Source organism: Aquarana catesbeiana, linkage group LG05 (assembly GCF_042186555.1).
Source record: "Aquarana catesbeiana isolate 2022-GZ linkage group LG05, ASM4218655v1, whole genome shotgun sequence".
Classification (NCBI taxonomy): domain Eukaryota; kingdom Metazoa; phylum Chordata; class Amphibia; order Anura; family Ranidae; genus Aquarana; species Aquarana catesbeiana.
In genome coordinates, this window is record NC_133328.1 from 476,350,035 (window position 1) to 476,371,438 (window position 21,404).

General features: G+C 45.8%; 1 protein-coding gene across 2 annotated transcripts in view; it reads left to right on the forward strand.

Moving 5' to 3' along the window:
- Positions 1-17,139: 17,139 nt before the first annotated feature.
- Positions 17,140-21,404, forward strand: part of RMC1 (regulator of MON1-CCZ1) — a 71,797-nt gene continuing 67,532 nt past the window's right edge. Inside the window, exon 1 of one of the 2 annotated variants that reach the window (XM_073631480.1) lies at positions 17,140-17,575. In XM_073631480.1, the coding sequence (XP_073487581.1) occupies positions 17,474-17,575 (102 nt within the window). In that variant the 5' untranslated portion in view covers positions 17,140-17,473. The remainder of the gene's footprint in view (positions 17,576-21,404) is intronic. The other variant, XM_073631479.1, reaches the window with a different exon arrangement.

The window sequence follows — 21,404 nt, forward strand, 5'->3', positions numbered from 1 at the left end:
CCCGCGAGCTAGAGGCCGTGTCAGGGTGAAGGGCCTCCTTTTCGGTGGTAATTGTCTGGGAGCCTCCACCCGCGAGCTAGAGGCCGCGTCAGGATGAAGGGACTCCATTTTGGTAGTAATTGTCTGGAGTATGTTTTTTTTTCCAAAAAAAAGAAAAATACATATTGGTATATACAGTGGGGACGGAAAGTATTCAGACCCCCTTAAATTTTTCACTCTTTGTTATACTGCAGTCATTTGCTAAAATCATTTAAGTTCATTTTTTTTCCTCATTAATGTACACACAGCACCCTATATTGACAGAAAAACACAGAATTGTTGAAATTTTTGCAGATTTATTAAAAAAGAAAAAATGAAATATCACATGGTCCTAAGTATTCAGACCCTTTGCTGTGACACTCATATATTTAACTCAGGTGCTGTCCATTTTTTCTGATCATCCTTGAGATGGTTCTACACCTTCATTTGAGTCCAGCTGTTTGATTATACTTATTGGACTTGATTAGGAAAGCCACACACCTGTCTATATAAGACCTTACAGCTCACAGTGCATGTCAGAGCAAATGAGAATCATGAGGTCAAAGGAACTGCCTGAAGATCTCAGTGACAGAATTGTGGCAAGGCACAGATCTGGCCAAGGTTTCAAAAAAAATTCTGCTGCACTTAAGGTTCCTAAGAGCACAGTGGCCTCCATAATCCTTAAATGGAAGACGTTTGGGAAGACCAGAACCCTTCCTAGAGCTGGCCGTCCGGCCAAACTGAGCTATCTGGGGAGAAGAGCATTGATGAGAGAGGTAAAGAAGAACCCAAAGATCACACTGTGGCCAAGCTCCAGAGATGCAGTCGGGAGATGGGAGAAAGTTGTAGAGAGTCAACCATCACTGCAGCCCTCCACCAATCGTGGCTTTATGGCAGAGTCATAATTATGGAAGCCTCTCCTCAGTGCAAGACACATGAAAGCCCGCATGAAGTTTGCTAAAAAACACCCGAAGGACTCCAAGATGGTGAGAAATAAGATTCTCTGGTCTGATGAGACCAAGATAGAACTTTTTGGCCTTAATTCTAAGCGGTGTGTGTGGAGAAAACCAGGCACTGCTCATCACCTGTCCAATACAGTCCCAACAGTAATGCATGGTGGTGGCAGCATCATGCTGTGGGGGTGCTTTTCAGCTGCAGGGACAGGACGACTGGTTGCAATCGAGGGAAAGTACAGGGATATCCTGGACGAAAACCTTCTCCAGCGTGCTCAGGACCTCAGACTGGGCCGAAGGTTTACCTTCCAACAAGACAATGACCCTAAGCACACAGTTAAAATAACGAAGGAGTGGCTTCACAACAACTCCGTGACTGTTCTTGAATGGCCCAGCCAGAGCCCTGACTTAAACCCAATTGAGCATCTCTGGAGAGACCTAAAAATGGCTGTCCACCAACGTTTACCATCCAACCTGACAGAACTGGAGAGGATCTGCAAGGAGGAATGGCAGAGGATCCCCAAATCCAGGTGGAAAAAACTTGTTGCATCTTTCCCCAAAAGACTCATGGCTGTATTAGATTAAAATGGTGCTTCTACTAAATACTGAGCAAAGGGTCTGAATACTTATGTGATATTTCAGTTTTTCTTTTTTAATAAATCTGCAAAAATGTCAACAATTCTGTTTTTCTGTCAATATGGGGTGCTGTGTGTACAATAACGAGGAACAAAATGAACTTAAATGATTTTAGCAAGTAGCTGCAATATAACAAAGAGTGAAAAAATTAAGGGGGTCTGAATACTTTTCGTCCCCACAGTATTGCCCCATGTTGTTTTTGAGGCATGAGTGGTATACTATACATTACATGAAAACCATTTGTATGCCTCCATTTTCATCAATCCTCGCGACAACACGAATCTGCAAGACAGGGTCTTCATTTGGTGGAGCAAATGCCTGGCAGATAGGACAAGTTGGGGTTTGTCGAAGCCATCTGTTAATACAATCAGGATGGAACGTGGGAGAACATGGTAATGTTCTGGTGTCCTCTGCATTATACTCACCGAGGCAAATGGAATGGGTAGGCTGCTCCATTGCCGGTGGTCTCTGTGGCGCTGGGTGTTGTTGAGCATCTTTGTCTCCAGGAGAACGGCTCCTGTTTTCTGCCTCCTCCCGTCTCCCTTGAAGTTGTCCTCTTGTCCGGTGTGCAATTGGCTCCTCTCCGCCCTCCTGACGGGTTCGCCTTCCACGGGACTGACGTCGTGAAGCTCGTGGCATGGTGGTGGTGACTGATGCCAGTGTACCTGAAAAAAACTAAAAATGTTTAATACTAATCATAAATAGTAATATATACAATAATAGTACCATCAATATATTTGAATAAAAAACTATAATAATCCCAGGAGACACAATCTGACAATGTGACTCGGTCAGCTTCCAGTGCAGGAATGTTTTGAACTAACTGCAGTCAGGTTTGAACCAGTTTGCAGCCCACTGTGACATCACACACCTCATACCAGCTGCCACTTTTAAAGCCTGAAAATTTTGACTGGGAATACCTTGGTCATATAACACTGTAGCCAAATACATTTTATATAATTTCATAGATTTTACATATAAACTGTACTATGGTCATTTTAATGGCTGGGTATGCTGGGCATAATTCCCAATATCTCTTCTTATTCTGTATGTGTGGATCCTGCACAGTGCCACTTCTATTTTCCCCTATGCTGGGTATAATTCTCAATATCTCTTCTTATTCTGTATGGATGGACTCACCACAGTACCACTTCTCTTGTCCCGTATGCTGGGTGTTTTTTTTCCAGTATCATATTTACCTAGGTGGATGCTGCATCTGTCCCCCGTCACCTCGACACGGAGAACCGAGCGATCGAAAACTGTAGATCCCTCGGTTCTGACAGCTCCATGACCAGAGAGCTGCAGACTGTCAGTCACCGCTCTCTGCTCTGCCCCCTCCTCACTCACTGGAGCGCTGGGCTGTGGAGGGGGTGGAGTGGCCGGCTCAGGCTCTCAGCAGCTCACTGAGAGGCTGATCCGGGGGTTGGTCCAGGGACCTTGCGGATCCCGACTTCCATTGTCGTGATGATGCGGATTCCTGGACCGAGTTATGTGACGTGTCACAGGAGTGCAAAACGAGCTTTGGCTGTACTTCTCCTTTAACCACTTGACACCCAGGCCAATTCTGACATTTCTCTCCTACATGTAAAAATCACCATTTTTTTGCTAGAAAATTACATAGAATCCCCAAACATTATATATGTTTTTTTTTAGCAGAGACCATAGAGAATACAATGGCGGTCATTGAAACTTTTGATTTCGCACAGTATTTGCGCAGCAATTTATCAAATGCGTTTTTTTTTTGGAAAAAATAGTTTCATGCTTTAAAAATAAACAAAACATTAAAGTTAGCCCAATTTTTTTGCATAATGTGAAAGATGAAGTTAAGCCGAGTAACCAGATACCTAACATGTCATGCTCGTGGAATGGCGCCAAACTTCGGTACTTAAAAATCCCCATAGGCAACGCTTTAACATTTTTTACTGGTTATGGTTTGAGTTACAGAGGAGATCTAGAGCTATAATTATTGCTCTCGCTCGAACGTTAATGGCGACACCTCACATGTGTGGTTTGAACACCGTTTTCATACGTGGGCGGGACTTACGTATGCATTCGCTTCTGCATGCGAGCACACGGGGACAGGGGCACTTTAATTTTTTTTTTTATTGTCAATTTTACTTTAGATTTTTTTAGTTTGACACTTAAAAAAAAAAAAAAAAAATGTTGATCACTTTTATTCCTATTACAAGGGATGTAAACATCCCTTGTAATAGGAATATGGCATGATCGGTCCTCTTTACAGTGAGATATGGGGTCAATAAGACCCCACATCTCACCTCTAGGCTGGTACAGCTGAAATAATAATTAAAAAAAACGATCTAAGCTTCCCAGCCGAGTCGGCGCCGTTTGTTTGAATGCAGAGGCCGGGCATGACGTCATAACATCGCGCCCGGCCTCCAAACGATCATAGAGACTCCGGCGACCATGGAAATCTCTATGGTAGACATCCGGGGCCGGCGGATTTGTTCTCCGGCTCAGCGATGGCAGCGGTGAGTCGGTAGAAGCACCGGAGGGAAGGGGGGGACGTCCCCTCTCGCCGCCCAAAAGAACGATCAAGTGGCGGAACAGCCGCTATGATAGTTCTTATGGTGTAGGGAATCGCCGGCTGATATAATACAATATCTGAATGATGCCTGTAGCTGCACTAGGGTTGCCACTCGTCCGGGATTCACCCGGACAAACCTGGACACATAATTCAGACTGGACTATGGCTTCCCAGCAGGGTTGCTGGCTGCAGTTGTCTAAGCTGAGAGTGTCTGTTATACTCTCTTTCACACTGCCCAAAGCCAGCACTAACAATTCCCCCCACATACAGACAGGAGAAGAGAGAGGGCTCGATCTGCTCCTCTTCCTCCCGCCCCTACCCCTCTGTGTCTGCCCACACTCCAATCCCCGGCGCTGTGCCTCAGAAAAGGAAAGTGGGGGCCGGAAATTTGAAGTCCAGCAGCCTCAGATACGTCTGGCTGAGAGGTGCTGACTGCCAAGGGGTGAGTGAGCTCACCATCCATCCCTGTCTGTGACTGAAGTCTCCCCCTTCTCTCTCCTGCCTCTGAGTACACTAAGGTAAATCAGGGTTCTCAGAACACCCCTTATATCACAGTTCCCCTTTACACCAGAGGCCACGGTGTTCAGCCTTACATCAGAGTCCTCACCGTGCATCAGAGTACTCAGTGTTCCCCCTTAAATCAGGGTTCCCAGAGCATTCCTTATGTTAGAGTCGCCAGAGTTCTCCCTTACATCAGAGTCTGCAGAGTCCGCCCTTACAGTGTAAGGGAACTCTGTGGATTCAGATGTAAAGGGGGAACTCTGTGGATTCAGATGTAAAGGGGGAACTCTGTGGATTCAGATGTAAAGGGGGAACTCTGTGGATTCAGATGTAAAGGGGGAACTCTGTGGATTCAGATGTAAAGGGGGAACTCTTGTGATTAACTTCATATTATTAGAAATGTTATTTAATTGCAAAATATATGTATAGTTTACAAAAATAAAAGTGCTGTGCGCCGCTAAAGTGTTCGGGTTTGACTTAAAGAAAAGGTGGCAACCCTAAGCTGCACCCATCATTCATATATACCCGCACAAAGTCAAGGACGGCATATGACGGCCGGCGGGCAGGAAGTGGTTAAAGCTGGTTTCTCCCCTCTCCTACCCACCGGCTTTCAGCTGCTGGAAGGAGAGACACAGACATGGCCGGATCCAGGGGGGTGCTGATTTCCACACAGATTTTAGTTGTGCCCCCCCCCCCCCCCCCCGGCCAGCCCTTACTTTGATGTGATGCCTGAGTGGCACCTGATTCCCCCCCCACCATTACCCATCACATTCGGCTACCCGCTGGAGTGCACACTAAAACTGTCACGGAAGTGACGTTCCGTCGCCGCCATCTTGCTTCACCCTGTACATAGTAAGGATACACTGAGAAGGGGGAAAGCGGACATCTTCTTACACCCACCGGAGTCTTGCATTTTACACTTAGTTTTTAGCAGTAAAGTGAGTTTATCTAGTGAAATACAGTACTTACAATTCCGTCTGACTCGTTAGATGTTGAATTTTAAAAGCAGCGTCAAGCCTGCTTATGTCATAGGTTTGCTAATCTGACAGAAGTTCGCTGCTTTCAAAATTCAACATCTAACCAGTCAGACGTAGTTCTAAGTCCTTTATTTCACTATATAAACTCAGTTTACTGTTACAAATAAGTGTAAAATGCAAAACTCCGGTGGGTGTAACAAGATGTCCTCTTTCCCCTTCTCAGTGTATCCTTACTATTGAGGAGTGCGGGGTATAGCAAGATGGTGGAGACGGAACGTCACTTCCGTTACACATTCTGACGGGTCGCCTAAGCTGACGAAACAACAGTGTTGGAACGCTTATGACGGCATCGCGCATGCACACTCCAGCGGGTAGCCAAATGCGATGGGTCGCCATATGTGACGAAACACCCGCTCCCAGAGTCGGGAAAAGGGAATGGCATCCTGGAGCAGTGAGAGGAGAAGTGGCAGAGTGGAGAGATGGCATCGGACTGTACACACACACACAAAGTTTGATTACCGCCCCCTATCTCCTCCAAGGGCTACTCATCTCCCAGCAGCAGGAAATGTGGATAGGGGGCGATAATCACACTGTAATTGTGTACAGTCGGATGCCATCTAAGAGCGATCCTGTCTCATGTGCTGGAGGAGCGCTGTAGTGACATGAGGAGAGGGTGAAGGCTACAGGGAAATTGTACACAATGGGGGGGGGGGGGGGTAATTGTATGTGCTTTGGATGTTTGTGGAGAAGGGGGGGATGGGCAGCTATCTGTGATGAGAAGTGTAATCAGGATTGGGGGGGGATTTGCTAGAAGGAGGAATGGGGAAGGATAGGTGCTAGGAGAAGAGTTTGGGGGGATTTGAGCCAGGAGGAGGTATTGGGTGAATGTATGTACTGGGGGGGAAGTGCAAGTGCAAATATCTGCTAAGGGGGGGGGGGGCTTGAGCTGGGAGGAGGGATTGGGTGGGAATTTGTGCTAGGAGGGGGATTGAGGGGGGAGGGGCAATCTCTGCTAGAAGTGATTGGGAGGATTTGTGCTAGGAAGGAGGATTGGGGGGTTTGTACTAGGAGGGATTGGGGAGATTTGTGCTGGAAAGAGGAATGAGGGGGGATTTGGCTGGGATGGGGAATTTGGGGGAGTAAATTTTTGTTAGGAGGGGGAATTGTGGCGGGATGTGAGTTGGGAGGCAGGATTGGGGAGCAATGATTTAAGCTGGGAGGAGGGGAGCCCTGTCAGGTAGGCCCCCGTGATTTCTATGCCCCCCCACTCTTAGGTAACACCAGACCCCTCTATACCCCCTACTCCTAGATAACACCATAACCACTATAACCCCTACTCCTAGATAACACCATAACCACTATACCCCCTACTCCTAGATAACACCATAACCACTATAACCCCTACTCCTAGATAACACCATAACCACTATACCCCCTACTCCTAGATAACACCATAACCACTATACCCCCTACTCCTAGATAACACCATAACCACTATAACCCCTACTCCTAGATAACACCATAACCACTATACCCCCTACTCCTAGATAACACCATAACCACTATACCCCCTACTCCTAGATAACACCATAACCACTATACCCCCTACTCCTAGATAACACCATAACCTCTATACCCCCTACTCCTAGATAACACCATAACCACTATACCCCCTACTCCTAGATAACACCATAACCTCTATACCCCCTACTCCTAGATAACACCATAACCACTATACCCCTTACTCCTAGATAACAACAGAAGGATTATACCTCCCACAATTAGGTAACAGATCCCCCTATACCCCCACTCTTGGAAAACACCAAAACCACTATACCACTCCCCCCACACACACACTATACTACCAACTATGGGCAATGTGTGCCCCCCTGGCAGGGATCTCTGTGCCCCCACTTGGTAGTGTGTGCCCCCTGGCAGGGATTTCTGTGCCCCCAATGGATAGTGTGTGCCCCCCCGGCAGGGATCTCTCTACCCCCAATGGGTAGTGTGCACCCCCTGGCGGGGATATATCTGTGCCCCCACTGGGTTGGGTGCGCCCCCGGGCCCACATCTGTGCCCCCCTGGCAGGGATCTCTATGCCCCCACTGGGTAGTGTGTGCCCCCACTGGGTAGTGCGTGCCCCTGGCGAGGATCTCTGTGCCCCCATTGGGTAGTGTGTGCCCCCCAGCAGGGATTTCTGCCCCACCGGGTGGTGTGTGCCCCCCAACAGGGATCTCTGTGTCCCCACTAGGTAGTGTGTGCGCCCTGGCGTGGATCTCTATGCCCCCACTGGGTAGTTTTGCCCCCGTCAGGGATCTCTCTGCCCCCACTGGGTAGTGTGTGCCCCCAGGCGGGGACCTCTGTGCCCCCACTTGGTAGTGTGTGCCCCCAGGCAGAGATTTGTGCCCCCACTGTGCCCTAACTGCTGCAGCAGCGCTTTGTGGTGGTTTTAACCCTTTCTCGGCCCCTAGCAGGGGGGTAAAAGCGCCCTGCGAGCTGCCGAATAGTGCCGCGAAATTGATGGTAAAGCGCTGCTAAAAATAGCGGCGTTTTACCGCCAACGCACCCACCGCCCCAGTGTGAAAAGGGGCCATACTCCTGATATCATTAACTAGTCGTATTCCTCCACTGGCTGAGCGGATGGAGTGCAGAGCCAGTCTGGATCACCACAGGAGGTAAGCACTTGAGCCCGGGGGGGGGATAAATAGTGTTCCTTCTCCTGGCCCCCAGCTGAGCAGAAGTTTTTGGAATTGTTGCAGACAAGAGGTTACTCCACAGAATATACTGGCATGGTTGAACAGCCTCAGCCCGGGATCACACTTGTGCGAACACAGAAATCGCATGTGATTCGCAACCGCATTGCTGTGCCGATCGCATGCGAAGTCTGTGCAATGCCAGTTCAGCCATACAATTGTATGGCTGAACTTGCATTAGATTTGAAGGAAAATAGTGCAGGGACTTTTTTTCCCCCACACTGGAATCAAATCGCATGGGTGTTCTCACCTATGTGATCTGATTACTGTGCGAGTTCACAGTTCCCACTGCAATCTGTGAACCGATCTGGGGGTGCCATTAACATTGTAATGACACCCGCAGCGGTTCGCAGAGGGCAGTGTGAACTGCCTGCGGGAGAGATGTGATGCAGGAACCGGCGCTAGAATTGCACTGGTTCCCACATCACATATGTTTGAACCCAGGCTCAGGGGATCATTTACAAATGTGGTGTCCTCTGAAGAGCAATCCATGTTTGGATTGCTCTTCAGAGGGAATTTGACAGGCAGTGAGGAGGTGTTATATCACCTCCTCACCACCTATTTAAACCCCAGAGCAGCACCCCGCAACTGAATGCATTGCACACGGGTGCAGGAAACCCCTCATTCACTTGGATGGGCCACATTCAGCAGGCATTATTGCTCGCTGAACCCAACAGTGCAGACAATTTTTGCCACACTGTGATGCAAAGCATTTTGGCTATTGTGTGTGCAGATCCCCCATCTGCTGCCTTTGCAGCTTAAGAAGAACAGTTGGGTAGCAGTAAAAACACAGCTCAACCTCTTTTTTACTGTCCCCCAACCACAAGTGTAAATGAAGTCGCAGAGCACTCTGAAGAGTAATCCACAGTGGATGATTTTTTTAAAAGTATCTGACAGGTGGTGAAGAAGCGTTATGTTTTCTCCTCACCACCACCTGTTTTTAACCCGTAAAATCCCATGCCACTGTGCCGTAGCCATGTGCATTGCACACAGTTACTGCCCATTGACACATTCAGTTGAATGGGTGGAGTTAAGCAAGGGCAGTGCCATAGGCTAGTGGGCTCTTTCACCCGGGCGATCCTGCTGGCGGACTCAGCTTTGCTCAGCGGGCGATCGATCTGCTGATACCCGCTAAGCAGGCAGATGACAGGTCTGTCTCCGATCACTGTGCAGAGACGGACCTGTCAGAGCACCGTTCTCCATTTTCATCCGATCCGATGGACGGATGGAATATAGGGTCACCATCACTGGATTTCACGGACAGGATCGCAGTGGGTGTCAGCGGACATGTCACCGCTCCATAGAGGTGAATGGAGGCTCCGATCAGGTCCACCTGTGATAGGGGCTTTAGTGTTCAGGTTTGGCTTGAAGAAAAGGTGGCAACCCCCCCCCCCCCCCCCCCCCCGAGAGAAAACACTGACAGATCATTACAGCACAAGCCGGGTCCAGCTCTCTATTGTCCCCCCACACCAGGGCTGGAGCTAGGATTTTTGACACCCTAGGCAAAACCTAATTTTGCCGTCCCCCCTTGCCCTGCCCATGTATACAGTGGCAGTGTATATGCTCATCTTCAAGTCACAGAAGAGATCCCCAATTACTAAGCACAATAAGTCCTAGTTCTCAGGTCACAAAGTGTACCCCTCATTACAAGGTGTATAAAACCTCCACCCCCAGGACATATAGGACCTGGGGATGGGTAGAAGATGTACTGAGGTCCCCATTATAAGTACAGTGCCCCCCATCCTTTAGGATACACAGGGGTTTCTCAATATGAGCGCAGCCCCCCTAATCCAGATGACAGGGGCCCCCCATTATATGAACTACAGTGCCCCCCGCCACCCACGCCTCTACCCCCCATGTTCCATCACTGTACTTTCCTGTACACATATTCCATCACTGCACACATGTTACATTGCTGTACTCTCTACTGCACACGTTACATTGCTGTACTCTCTACTGCACACATGTTACATTGCTGTACTCTCTACTGCACACGTTACATTGCTGTACTCTCTACTGCACACGTTACATTGCTGTACTCTCTACTGCACACGTTACATTGCTGTACTCTCTACTGCACACGTTACATTGCTGTACTCTCTACTGCACACGTTACATTGCTGTACTCTCTACTGCACACGTTACATTGCTGTACTCTCTACTGCACACGTTACATTGCTGTACTCTCTCTACTGCACACGTTACATTGCTGTACTCTCTCTACTGCACACGTTACATTGCTGTACTCTCTACTGCACACGTTACATTGCTGTACTCTCTACTGCACACGTTACATTGCTGTACTCTCTACTGCACACGTTACATTGCTGTACTCTCTCTACTGCACACGTTACATTGCTGTACTCTCTCTACTGCACACGTTACATTGCTGTACTCTCTCTACTGCACACGTTACATTGCTGTACTCTCTACTGCACACGTTACATTGCTGTACTCTCTACTGCACACGTTACATTGCTGTACTCTCTACTGCACACGTTACATTGCTGTACTCTCTCTACTGCACACGTTACATTGCTGTACTCTCTACTGCACACGTTACATTGCTGTACTCTCTACTGCACACGTTACATTGCTGTACTCTCTACTGCACACGTTACATTGCTGTACTCTCTACTGCACACATGTTACATTGCTGTACTCTCTACTGCACACGTTACATTGCTGTACTCTCTACTGCACACGTTACATTGCTGTACTCTCTACTGCACACATGTTACATTGCTGTACTCTCTACTGCACACGTTACATTGCTGTACTCTCTACTGCACACGTTACATTGTTGTACTCTCTACTGCACACGTTACATTGCTGTACTCTCTACTGCACACGTTACATTGCTGTACTCTCTACTGCACACGTTACATTGCTGTACTCTCTACTGCACACGTTACATTGCTGTACTCTCTACTGCACACGTTACATTGCTGTACTCTCTATACTACACACACGTTACATTGCTGTACTCTCTCTACTACACACACGTTACATTTCTGTACTCTCTCTACTACACACACGTTACATTTCTGTACTCTCTATACTACACACACGTTACATTGCTGTACTCTCTATACTACACACACGTTACATTGCTGTACTCTCTATACTACACACACGTTACATTGCTGTACTCTCTATACTACACACACGTTACATTGCTGTACTCTCTCTACTGCACACGTTACATTGCTGTACTCTCTCTACTGCACACGTTACATTGCTGTACTCTCTATACTACACACACGTTACATTGCTGTACTCTCTATACTACACACACGTTACATTGCTGTACTCTCTATACTACACACACGTTACATTGCTGTACTCTCTCTACTGCACACGTTACATTGCTGTACTCTCTATACTACACACACGTTACATTGCTGTACTCTCTATACTACACACACGTTACATTGCTGTACTCTCTCTACTGCACACGTTACATTGCTGTACTCTCTATACTACACACACGTTACATTTCTGTACTCTCTATACTACACACACGTTACATTGCTGTACTCTCTATACTACACACACGTTACATTGCTGTACTCTCTCTACTGCACACGTTACATTGCTGTACTCTCTCTACTGCACACGTTACATTGCTGTACTCTCTATACTACACACACATTACATTGCTGTACTCTCTATACTTCACACACGTTACATTGCTGTACTCTCTCTACTGCACACGTTACATTGCTGTACTCTCTCTACTGCACACGTTACATTGCTGTACTCTCTACTGCACACGTTACATTGCTGTACTCTCTACTGCACACGTTACATTGCTGTACTCTCTACTGCACACGTTACATTGCTGTACTCTCTCTACTGCACACGTTACATTGCTGTACTCTCTCTACTGCACACGTTACATTGCTGTACTCTCTCTACTGCACACGTTACATTGCTGTACTCTCTACTGCACACGTTACATTGCTGTACTCTCTACTGCACACGTTACATTGCTGTACTCTCTCTACTGCACACGTTACATTGCTGTACTCTCTACTGCACACGTTACATTGCTGTACTCTCTACTGCACACGTTACATTGCTGTACTCTCTACTGCACACGTTACATTGCTGTACTCTCTACTGCACACATGTTACATTGCTGTACTCTCTACTGCACACGTTACATTGCTGTACTCTCTACTGCACACGTTACATTGCTGTACTCTCTACTGCACACATGTTACATTGCTGTACTCTCTACTGCACACGTTACATTGCTGTACTCTCTACTGCACACGTTACATTGTTGTACTCTCTACTGCACACGTTACATTGCTGTACTCTCTACTGCACACGTTACATTGCTGTACTCTCTACTGCACACGTTACATTGCTGTACTCTCTACTGCACACGTTACATTGCTGTACTCTCTACTGCACACGTTACATTGCTGTACTCTCTATACTACACACACGTTACATTGCTGTACTCTCTCTACTACACACACGTTACATTTCTGTACTCTCTCTACTACACACACGTTACATTTCTGTACTCTCTATACTACACACACGTTACATTGCTGTACTCTCTATACTACACACACGTTACATTGCTGTACTCTCTATACTACACACACGTTACATTGCTGTACTCTCTATACTACACACACGTTACATTGCTGTACTCTCTCTACTGCACACGTTACATTGCTGTACTCTCTCTACTGCACATGTTACATTGCTGTACTCTCTATACTACACACACGTTACATTGCTGTACTCTCTATACTACACACACGTTACATTGCTGTACTCTCTATACTACACACACGTTACATTGCTGTACTCTCTCTACTGCACACGTTACATTGCTGTACTCTCTATACTACACACACGTTACATTGCTGTACTCTCTATACTACACACACGTTACATTGCTGTACTCTCTCTACTGCACACGTTACATTGCTGTACTCTCTATACTACACACACGTTACATTTCTGTACTCTCTATACTACACACACGTTACATTGCTGTACTCTCTCTACTGCACACGTTACATTGCTGTACTCTCTCTACTGCACACGTTACATTGCTGTACTCTCTATACTACACACACATTACATTGCTGTACTCTCTATACTACACACACGTTACATTGCTGTACTCTCTCTACTGCACACGTTACATTGCTGTACTCTCTATACTACACACACGTTACATTGCTGTACTCTCTCTACTGCACACGTTACATTGCTGTACTCTCTATACTACACACACGTTACATTTCTGTACTCTCTATACTACACACACGTTACATTGCTGTACTCTCTCTACTGCACACGTTACATTGCTGTACTCTCTCTACTGCACACGTTACATTGCTGTACTCTCTATACTACACACACATTACATTGCTGTACTCTCTATACTACACACACGTTACATTGCTGTACTCTCTCTACTGCACACGTTACATTGCTGTACTCTCTATACTACACACACGTTACATTGCTGTACTCTCTCTACTACACACACGTTACATTGCTGTACTCTCTACTGCACACGTTACATTGCTGTACTCTCTACTGCACACGTTACATTGCTGTACTCTCTACTGCACACGTTACATTGCTGTACTCTCTACTGCACACATTACATTGCTGTACTCTCTACTGCACACGTTACATTGCTGTACTCTCTACTGCACACGTTACATTGCTGTACTCTCTATACTACACACACGTTACATTGCTGTACTCTCTCTACTACACACACGTTACATTTCTGTACTCTCTATACTACACACACGTTACATTGCTGTACTCTCTCTACTGCACACGTTACATTGCTGTACTCTCTATACTACACACACGTTACATTGCTGTACTCTCTATACTACACACACGTTACATTGCTGTACTCTCTCTACTGCACACGTTACATTGCTGTACTCTCTATACTACACACACGTTACATTGCTGTACTCTCTATACTACACACACGTTACATTGCTGTACTCTCTCTACTGCACACGTTACATTGCTGTACTCTCTATACTACACACACGTTACATTGCTGTACTCTCTCTACTGCACACGTTACATTGCTGTACTCTCTATACTACACACACGTTACATTGCTGTACTCTCTATACTACACACACGTTACATTGCTGTACTCTCTCTACTGCACACACGTTACATTGCTGTACTCTCTATACTACACACACGTTACATTGCTGTACTCTCTCTACTACACACACGTTACATTGCTGTACTCTCTATACTACACACACGTTACATTGCTGTACTCTCTATACTACACACACGTTACATTGCTGTACTCTCTATACTACACACACGTTACATTGCTGTACTCTCTCTACTGCACACGTTACATTGCTGTACTCTCTCTACTGCACACGTTACATTGCTGTACTCTCTATACTACACACGTTACATTGCTGTACTCTCTATACTACACACACGTTACATTGCTGTACTCTCTATACTACACACACGTTACATTGTTGTACTCTCTCTACTACACACACGTTACATTGCTGTACTCTCTATACTACACACACGTTACATTGCTGTACTCTCTACTGCACACGTTACATTGCTGTACTCTCTATACTACACACACGTTACATTTCTGTACTCTCTATACTACACACACGTTACATTGCTGTACTCTCTATACTACACACACGTTACATTGCTGTACTCTCTATACTACACACACGTTACATTGCTGTACTCTCTCTACTGCACACGTTACATTGCTGTACTCTCTATACTACACACGTTACATTGCTGTACTCTCTATACTACACACACGTTACATTGCTGTACTCTCTCTACTGCACACGTTACATTGCTGTACTCTCTATACTACACACGTTACATTGCTGTACTCTCTATACTACACACGTTACATTGCTGTACTCTCTATACTACACACACGTTACATTGCTGTACTCTCTCTACTGCACACGTTACATTGCTGTACTCTCTATACTACACACACGTTACATTGCTGTACTCTCTATACTACACACACGTTACATTGCTGTACTCTCTATACTACACACACGTTACATTGCTGTACTCTCTATACTACACACACGTTACATTGTTGTACTCTCTCTACTGCACACACGTTACATTGCTGTACTCTCTATACTACACACACGTTACATTGCTGTACTCTCTACTGCACACGTTACATTGCTGTACTCTCTCTACTGCACACGTTACATTGCTGTACTCTCTATACTACACACGTTACATTGCTGTACTCTCTATACTACACACACGTTACATTGCTGTACTCTCTATACTACACACACGTTACATTGTTGTACTCTCTCTACTACACACACGTTACATTGCTGTACTCTCTATACTACACACACGTTACATTGCTGTACTCTCTACTGCACACGTTACATTGCTGTACTCTCTATACTACACACACGTTACATTTCTGTACTCTCTATACTACACACACGTTACATTGCTGTACTCTCTATACTACACACACGTTACATTGCTGTACTCTCTATACTACACACACGTTACATTGCTGTACTCTCTCTACTGCACACGTTACATTGCTGTACTCTCTATACTACACACGTTACATTGCTGTACTCTCTATACTACACACACGTTACATTGCTGTACTCTCTCTACTGCACACGTTACATTGCTGTACTCTCTATACTACACACGTTACATTGCTGTACTCTCTATACTACACACGTTACATTGCTGTACTCTCTATACTACACACACGTTACATTGCTGTACTCTCTCTACTGCACACGTTACATTGCTGTACTCTCTATACTACACACACGTTACATTGCTGTACTCTCTATACTACACACACGTTACATTGCTGTACTCTCTATACTACACACACGTTACATTGCTGTACTCTCTATACTACACACACGTTACATTGTTGTACTCTCTCTACTACACACACGTTACATTGCTGTACTCTCTATACTACACACACGTTACATTGCTGTACTCTCTACTGCACACGTTACATTGCTGTACTCTCTCTCCTACACATATTCCCTATTGATGGTAATCCAGGTTCAGTGTACATCTGTGACAAGAGGGGCTCTGACTCCTCCCACTCTCGCTCCAGCACACATTTCATTCTCCAATCTGCACATTGTACTTCTCACACAGCTTGGACTTGAAGAGAAGGCGGGTGTAGAGCTGAGTGACAGAGCAGCAGACCAATCAGCAGCCAGAGCTAATGCTGGGAGGCGGAACTATGCGGATAGCAGAGTAGGAGGGGCTTTAGCGTCGCTCTTGTCACAGACACAAGGGGGGGACAGAAGTACAACAATCACACATAATGCTGCCTCTGTGTCAGCGGCGCTGCTGATCCGATGCTGAGCCCCTCCCCCAAAGTGTCCTCTTGTCTGGGCTCTCCATACAGGACCGCTCACTCTGTCCATCCTCACCCTCCTCTTCAGTCCCCCCCACCGGGATCCCTTCCCCAGATCTGCATCCCATTCCCCGCATACAAACTTCCTCTTCTATGGGGCGCAGGTTTTCCTGCTGCAGACAGACAGCTATTGGATCCGGATTTTGCCTCCCCCCTACCCTGGCGTTCTAGGCAGCCGCCTGTCCTGCCCCACACATCCGGGCACTGGACCCGATCTCACTGGTAATGTGACATCACTGCTACTGACACTAGATCTCCGATGAAAGAGCTGAGGATGCAATCTCCGATAAAGCCGCTATAGGGCGCTGTGCCTCTTCTGTGACGAGACCTGATAAGACACGCCTTCTCCCTGGCCATCAACAGAAGAGAATGGCTCCGCTCAGCCGTCTCGTGCTCGGTGTGACCATTACCCGCCTCCTCCGCCAATCAGAGTAAACGTGCCCCCCCAACCCCCGCACTGGGCTGGAGAGAGGATTTGGCGTTCTTCATCCTCCAGCCTGCAGGTGGCAATAGAGAGCGCCGCTGTACAGTGAGAACGGTGTAGGCAGTACTAGAGACATAGGAAGTCCTCCATATACAACAGACTGCTGTGTAGTACACAGCAGTGTACAGGAAGAAAGATGGAGCAGGAGGAGTACTACCTGGAGCTAAGTGACCGGCCAGTCCTGTTTGAGAACGCCACCAGTGTCAACTGCGTGTTCTTTGATGAGGCCAACAAACAGGTAATACTGTGCTGTATTCATATTGTCTGTATATGGGAGAGGAGTGTATAGAAGACAGGAGATCCCCCATATCAGATAATACTCTGCTGTATTCATATTGTCTGTATATGGGAGAGGAGTGTATAGAAGAGAGGAGATGCCCCATATCAGATAATACTGTGCTGTATTCATATTGTCTGTATATGGGAGAGGAGTGTATAGAAGAGAGGAGATGCCCCATATCAGATAATACTGTGCTGTATTCATATTGTCTGTATATGGGAGAGGAGTGTATAGAAGAGAGGAGATCCCCCATATCAGATAATACTCTGCTACTGTGCTGTATTCATATTTTCTGTATATGGGAGAGGAGTGTATAGAAGAGAGGAGATCCCCCATATCAGATAGTACTGTGCTGTATTCATATTATCTATATATGGGAGAGGGGTATATAGAAGAGAGGAGATCCCCCATATCAGATAATACTCTGCTACTGTACTGTATTCATATTGTCTGTATATGGGAGAGGGATCAGTCTACATATAGAAGAGATGTGATCCTCCTTATCGGGGAATACTATCCTGTACTCGTATTGTCTGTCTCTAGGAGAGGGTGCAGACTGCGCACTCAGGTGATGTGATTACCCTATAGCTGGGGCTCAGGCACTACTCACCTTCTATGCCTAGAGTGGTCAGTTTTTAATAGGAAAGCAAAGGGACTAGCAGGATCTCCAGATATTTCACGCAAAGGAAGCAATACAAAGAGAACAGGATACTTTCTCATACAAGTAGATGGTACAGCAGACACACCTATCAGGAATATGAAATGTTGGGGTAACAAAGACTTTATCTTCTGTTGGTCAATGACTGAGGACCCACGTGGCAGCCAGGTGACAAGCATTTTCAGGAGGTGATCCTGGTCAGAGCACACATTTCTCTCCTTTTTAAAAGAGAGTTTTTTTCTTTCAGGCAGGGTTCATACTTCTGTGAATTGGATGTAGGGAGTTTGCTCAGCTCTCAATGGAGCTGGGTCACAAACCTCCGGGGCGGCCGCGGTCCGCACTGAAAAAGGGTCCTGTGCGTCTGACTCAGATTCAGGTCCAAATTCAGGAAAAAAACTCATTCTTGATTCGCTTCTGAAACGGAGAACAATGACGCACCAGACCCCCTGCTGCGAGCCGTGGCCGGATCTAATGGAAACTTAGCCTTAAACAGTATTATCCTAAAAGCAAGTTCGTATTGCAATGCAGCTGGCCAATTCTAGGAAATGATGGCTGCATTCGTTTTCCTTTTTTTTTTTTTTTTTTTTTTTCATGCTTTGTGTCTATCTAGAGCTCCTGCCTTGCATGCAAACACACGGAGCCCATAACTTTACTTCCATGGAGTCATATGCTTTCTCTTAACACTCATTTCCTCTTTTCTCTCGTTTCTGTTCTGATTTCCCACATGATCTTCTCCTGACTACGCCAGCTATCGCTCACACTTTATTTCTGTATATTGCATTAAGTGACCGCTCGCTGATGATCATTAACCAGCACCACGTCTCTAAGGGTCGGTTCACACTACAACGACTTGGGATCCGACTTGTCAGCCCTTAAGTCGCCCCACATTGGGAATTGCATTATAGTCAATGAGAGCCGTCTTAATGTACACTACTGAAGTCGCTCCGACTTCAGAAAAGGTTTCTGTACTACTTCAAGGCGACTTCTAGGCAACTTGTATCCATAGATTTCAATGGAAGTCGCCTCCAAGTCGGATCTCCATCTATATTGAAGCGACTTTACAGGAAAAAAAATTGGTTTACCCAGGCAAACCCTCCCTCCCAGAGAGCTGATTATTCTGTGATTGGCCACAGCCAAAGTCGCCAGTCCTGGAGGCCACTTGAAGTCACGTTGTAAGTTGCTTAAAGTCTCACTGAAGTTGTGTTGCCCCTGTGTGAATCGGCACTAACAGTCTATCTCCTGGAGCGCTCAGCTGCTTGTGTTCTTTCTGGACAGTAATAAACGGACCAATTATACATGGCCCTATCTGCCCTTCTACACCCTTTTCAGTTTAGGAGTAGAAGATGGTTATATTGGTAACAGTTCCACCAAAAACAATATTTTTGGCTTTGTCTGTGCAGTGGGGGGTTGAATTTATGGCTTACATAAGGGGATTAGTAATGAGTGTCTGAGACAAACTTTGTCAACTCAACTGGAATGCAGCCAATCCGCTTATACCTTTCTGTTTTCTAAGCTGGGTGGCTAAAATGAAAGATAGAATGTGATTGGTTGTTATGGGCAGCGGCACCAGTTAAGATGAAACTTTTGTCAAACACTTTTTATTAATTGCCCCCAATGTGTGGGCAGGCCCTTTGAAGTCAAAGCAACAGTATTGTTTTTCTAGGTTAGAATCTCCATGTGGACAAGGACAGAGAGGGGGGGGGGCATAGGCAGTGTTCTTAACCACTTGCCCACCTAAACCCCCTTCCTAACCAGACCAATTGTCCGCTTTCGGTGCTCTCTTAATCACCGCTGGGTTTTTTATTTTTTGCGCTGTAAATGAAAAAAGACCGAAAATTCTGTAATAAATAAATACATTTTTCTTTGTTATAAAACTTTGCAAATTAGTAATTTTTCTTCATAAATTTTGGCCAAAATTTATACTGCTACATATCTTTGGTAAAAATTAATCCAAATTGTGTATATTATTTGGTCTGTGTGAAAGTTAAAGTTCACAAGCTATGGTGTCAATCACTGAAAATTGATCACACCTGATGTACTGACGGCCTAACAAGCCAGGAAAGTACAAATACCCCCCGAATGACCCCTTTTTTTTAAAGTAGGCAGTCCAATGTATTTAGTAAGAGGCATGGTGTGTTTTTCAAATTTGTAATTTTTTTTTTCCCCACAATTCTTTGCAAAATCGAGGGTGTTTTTTTTTTTTTTTTTTTTTTTCACAAAATTGTCATATTAGCAGGTTATTTCTCACACACAACATATGCATAGCACAAATTACACCCCAAAATACATTCTACTACTTCTGAGTATGACGATACCACATGTGTGAGACTTTTACACAGCGTGGCCACATACAGAGGCCCAACATGCAGGGAGTACTATCAGGCGTTCTTGGAGCATAAATTACACACATAATTTCTTGACTATCTCTTGCACTTTTGAAGGCCCTGGAGCACCAGGACAATGGAAACACCCCACAAATGACCCCATTTTCCCATTTTGGAAAGTAAACACCCCAACGTATAATCTGAGGCATAATGTGTCTTTTGAACATGTCGGTTTTTTTTTTTTTTTTTTTTTTTTTTACAAGTTTTTGGAAAATGTGGAAAGAAAATGAAAACGCATTTTATTTTATTTTTTTTTTTCACAAAGTTGTCCATTTTATACAATATTTCTAACACATAGCATGTACATAGCAAAAATTACAACCCAAAATAGATTCTCCTACTCCTCCTGAGTATGGGCATACCACATGTGGGAGACTTTTACACAGCCTGGCCACATCCCGAGGCCCAACATGCAGGGAGCACCATCAGCATGCGGGGACATAAATTTCAAATCTAATTTGACTACCTATTACACTTTGAGGCACTGTAGTGGCATGAGCCGTGGATGGGGATGGCTGAGCATGGTTGAGCCATGAATGTGTATGGCTGGCTGAGTGTGGCTGGGTATGGCTGAGTGTGGATGGGATGGCTGGGTGGGTATACCTGGCTGAGCATGGATGGACGGATGAGTGCTGGAATGGGCACAGATCAGCGCTGTGGACACTACAGATCCAGCCCACAGCGCTGCTGCACCTGATCTCTCCCCTCTCCCCTCACACTGTACCGATTGGTACGGGGAGGGGAG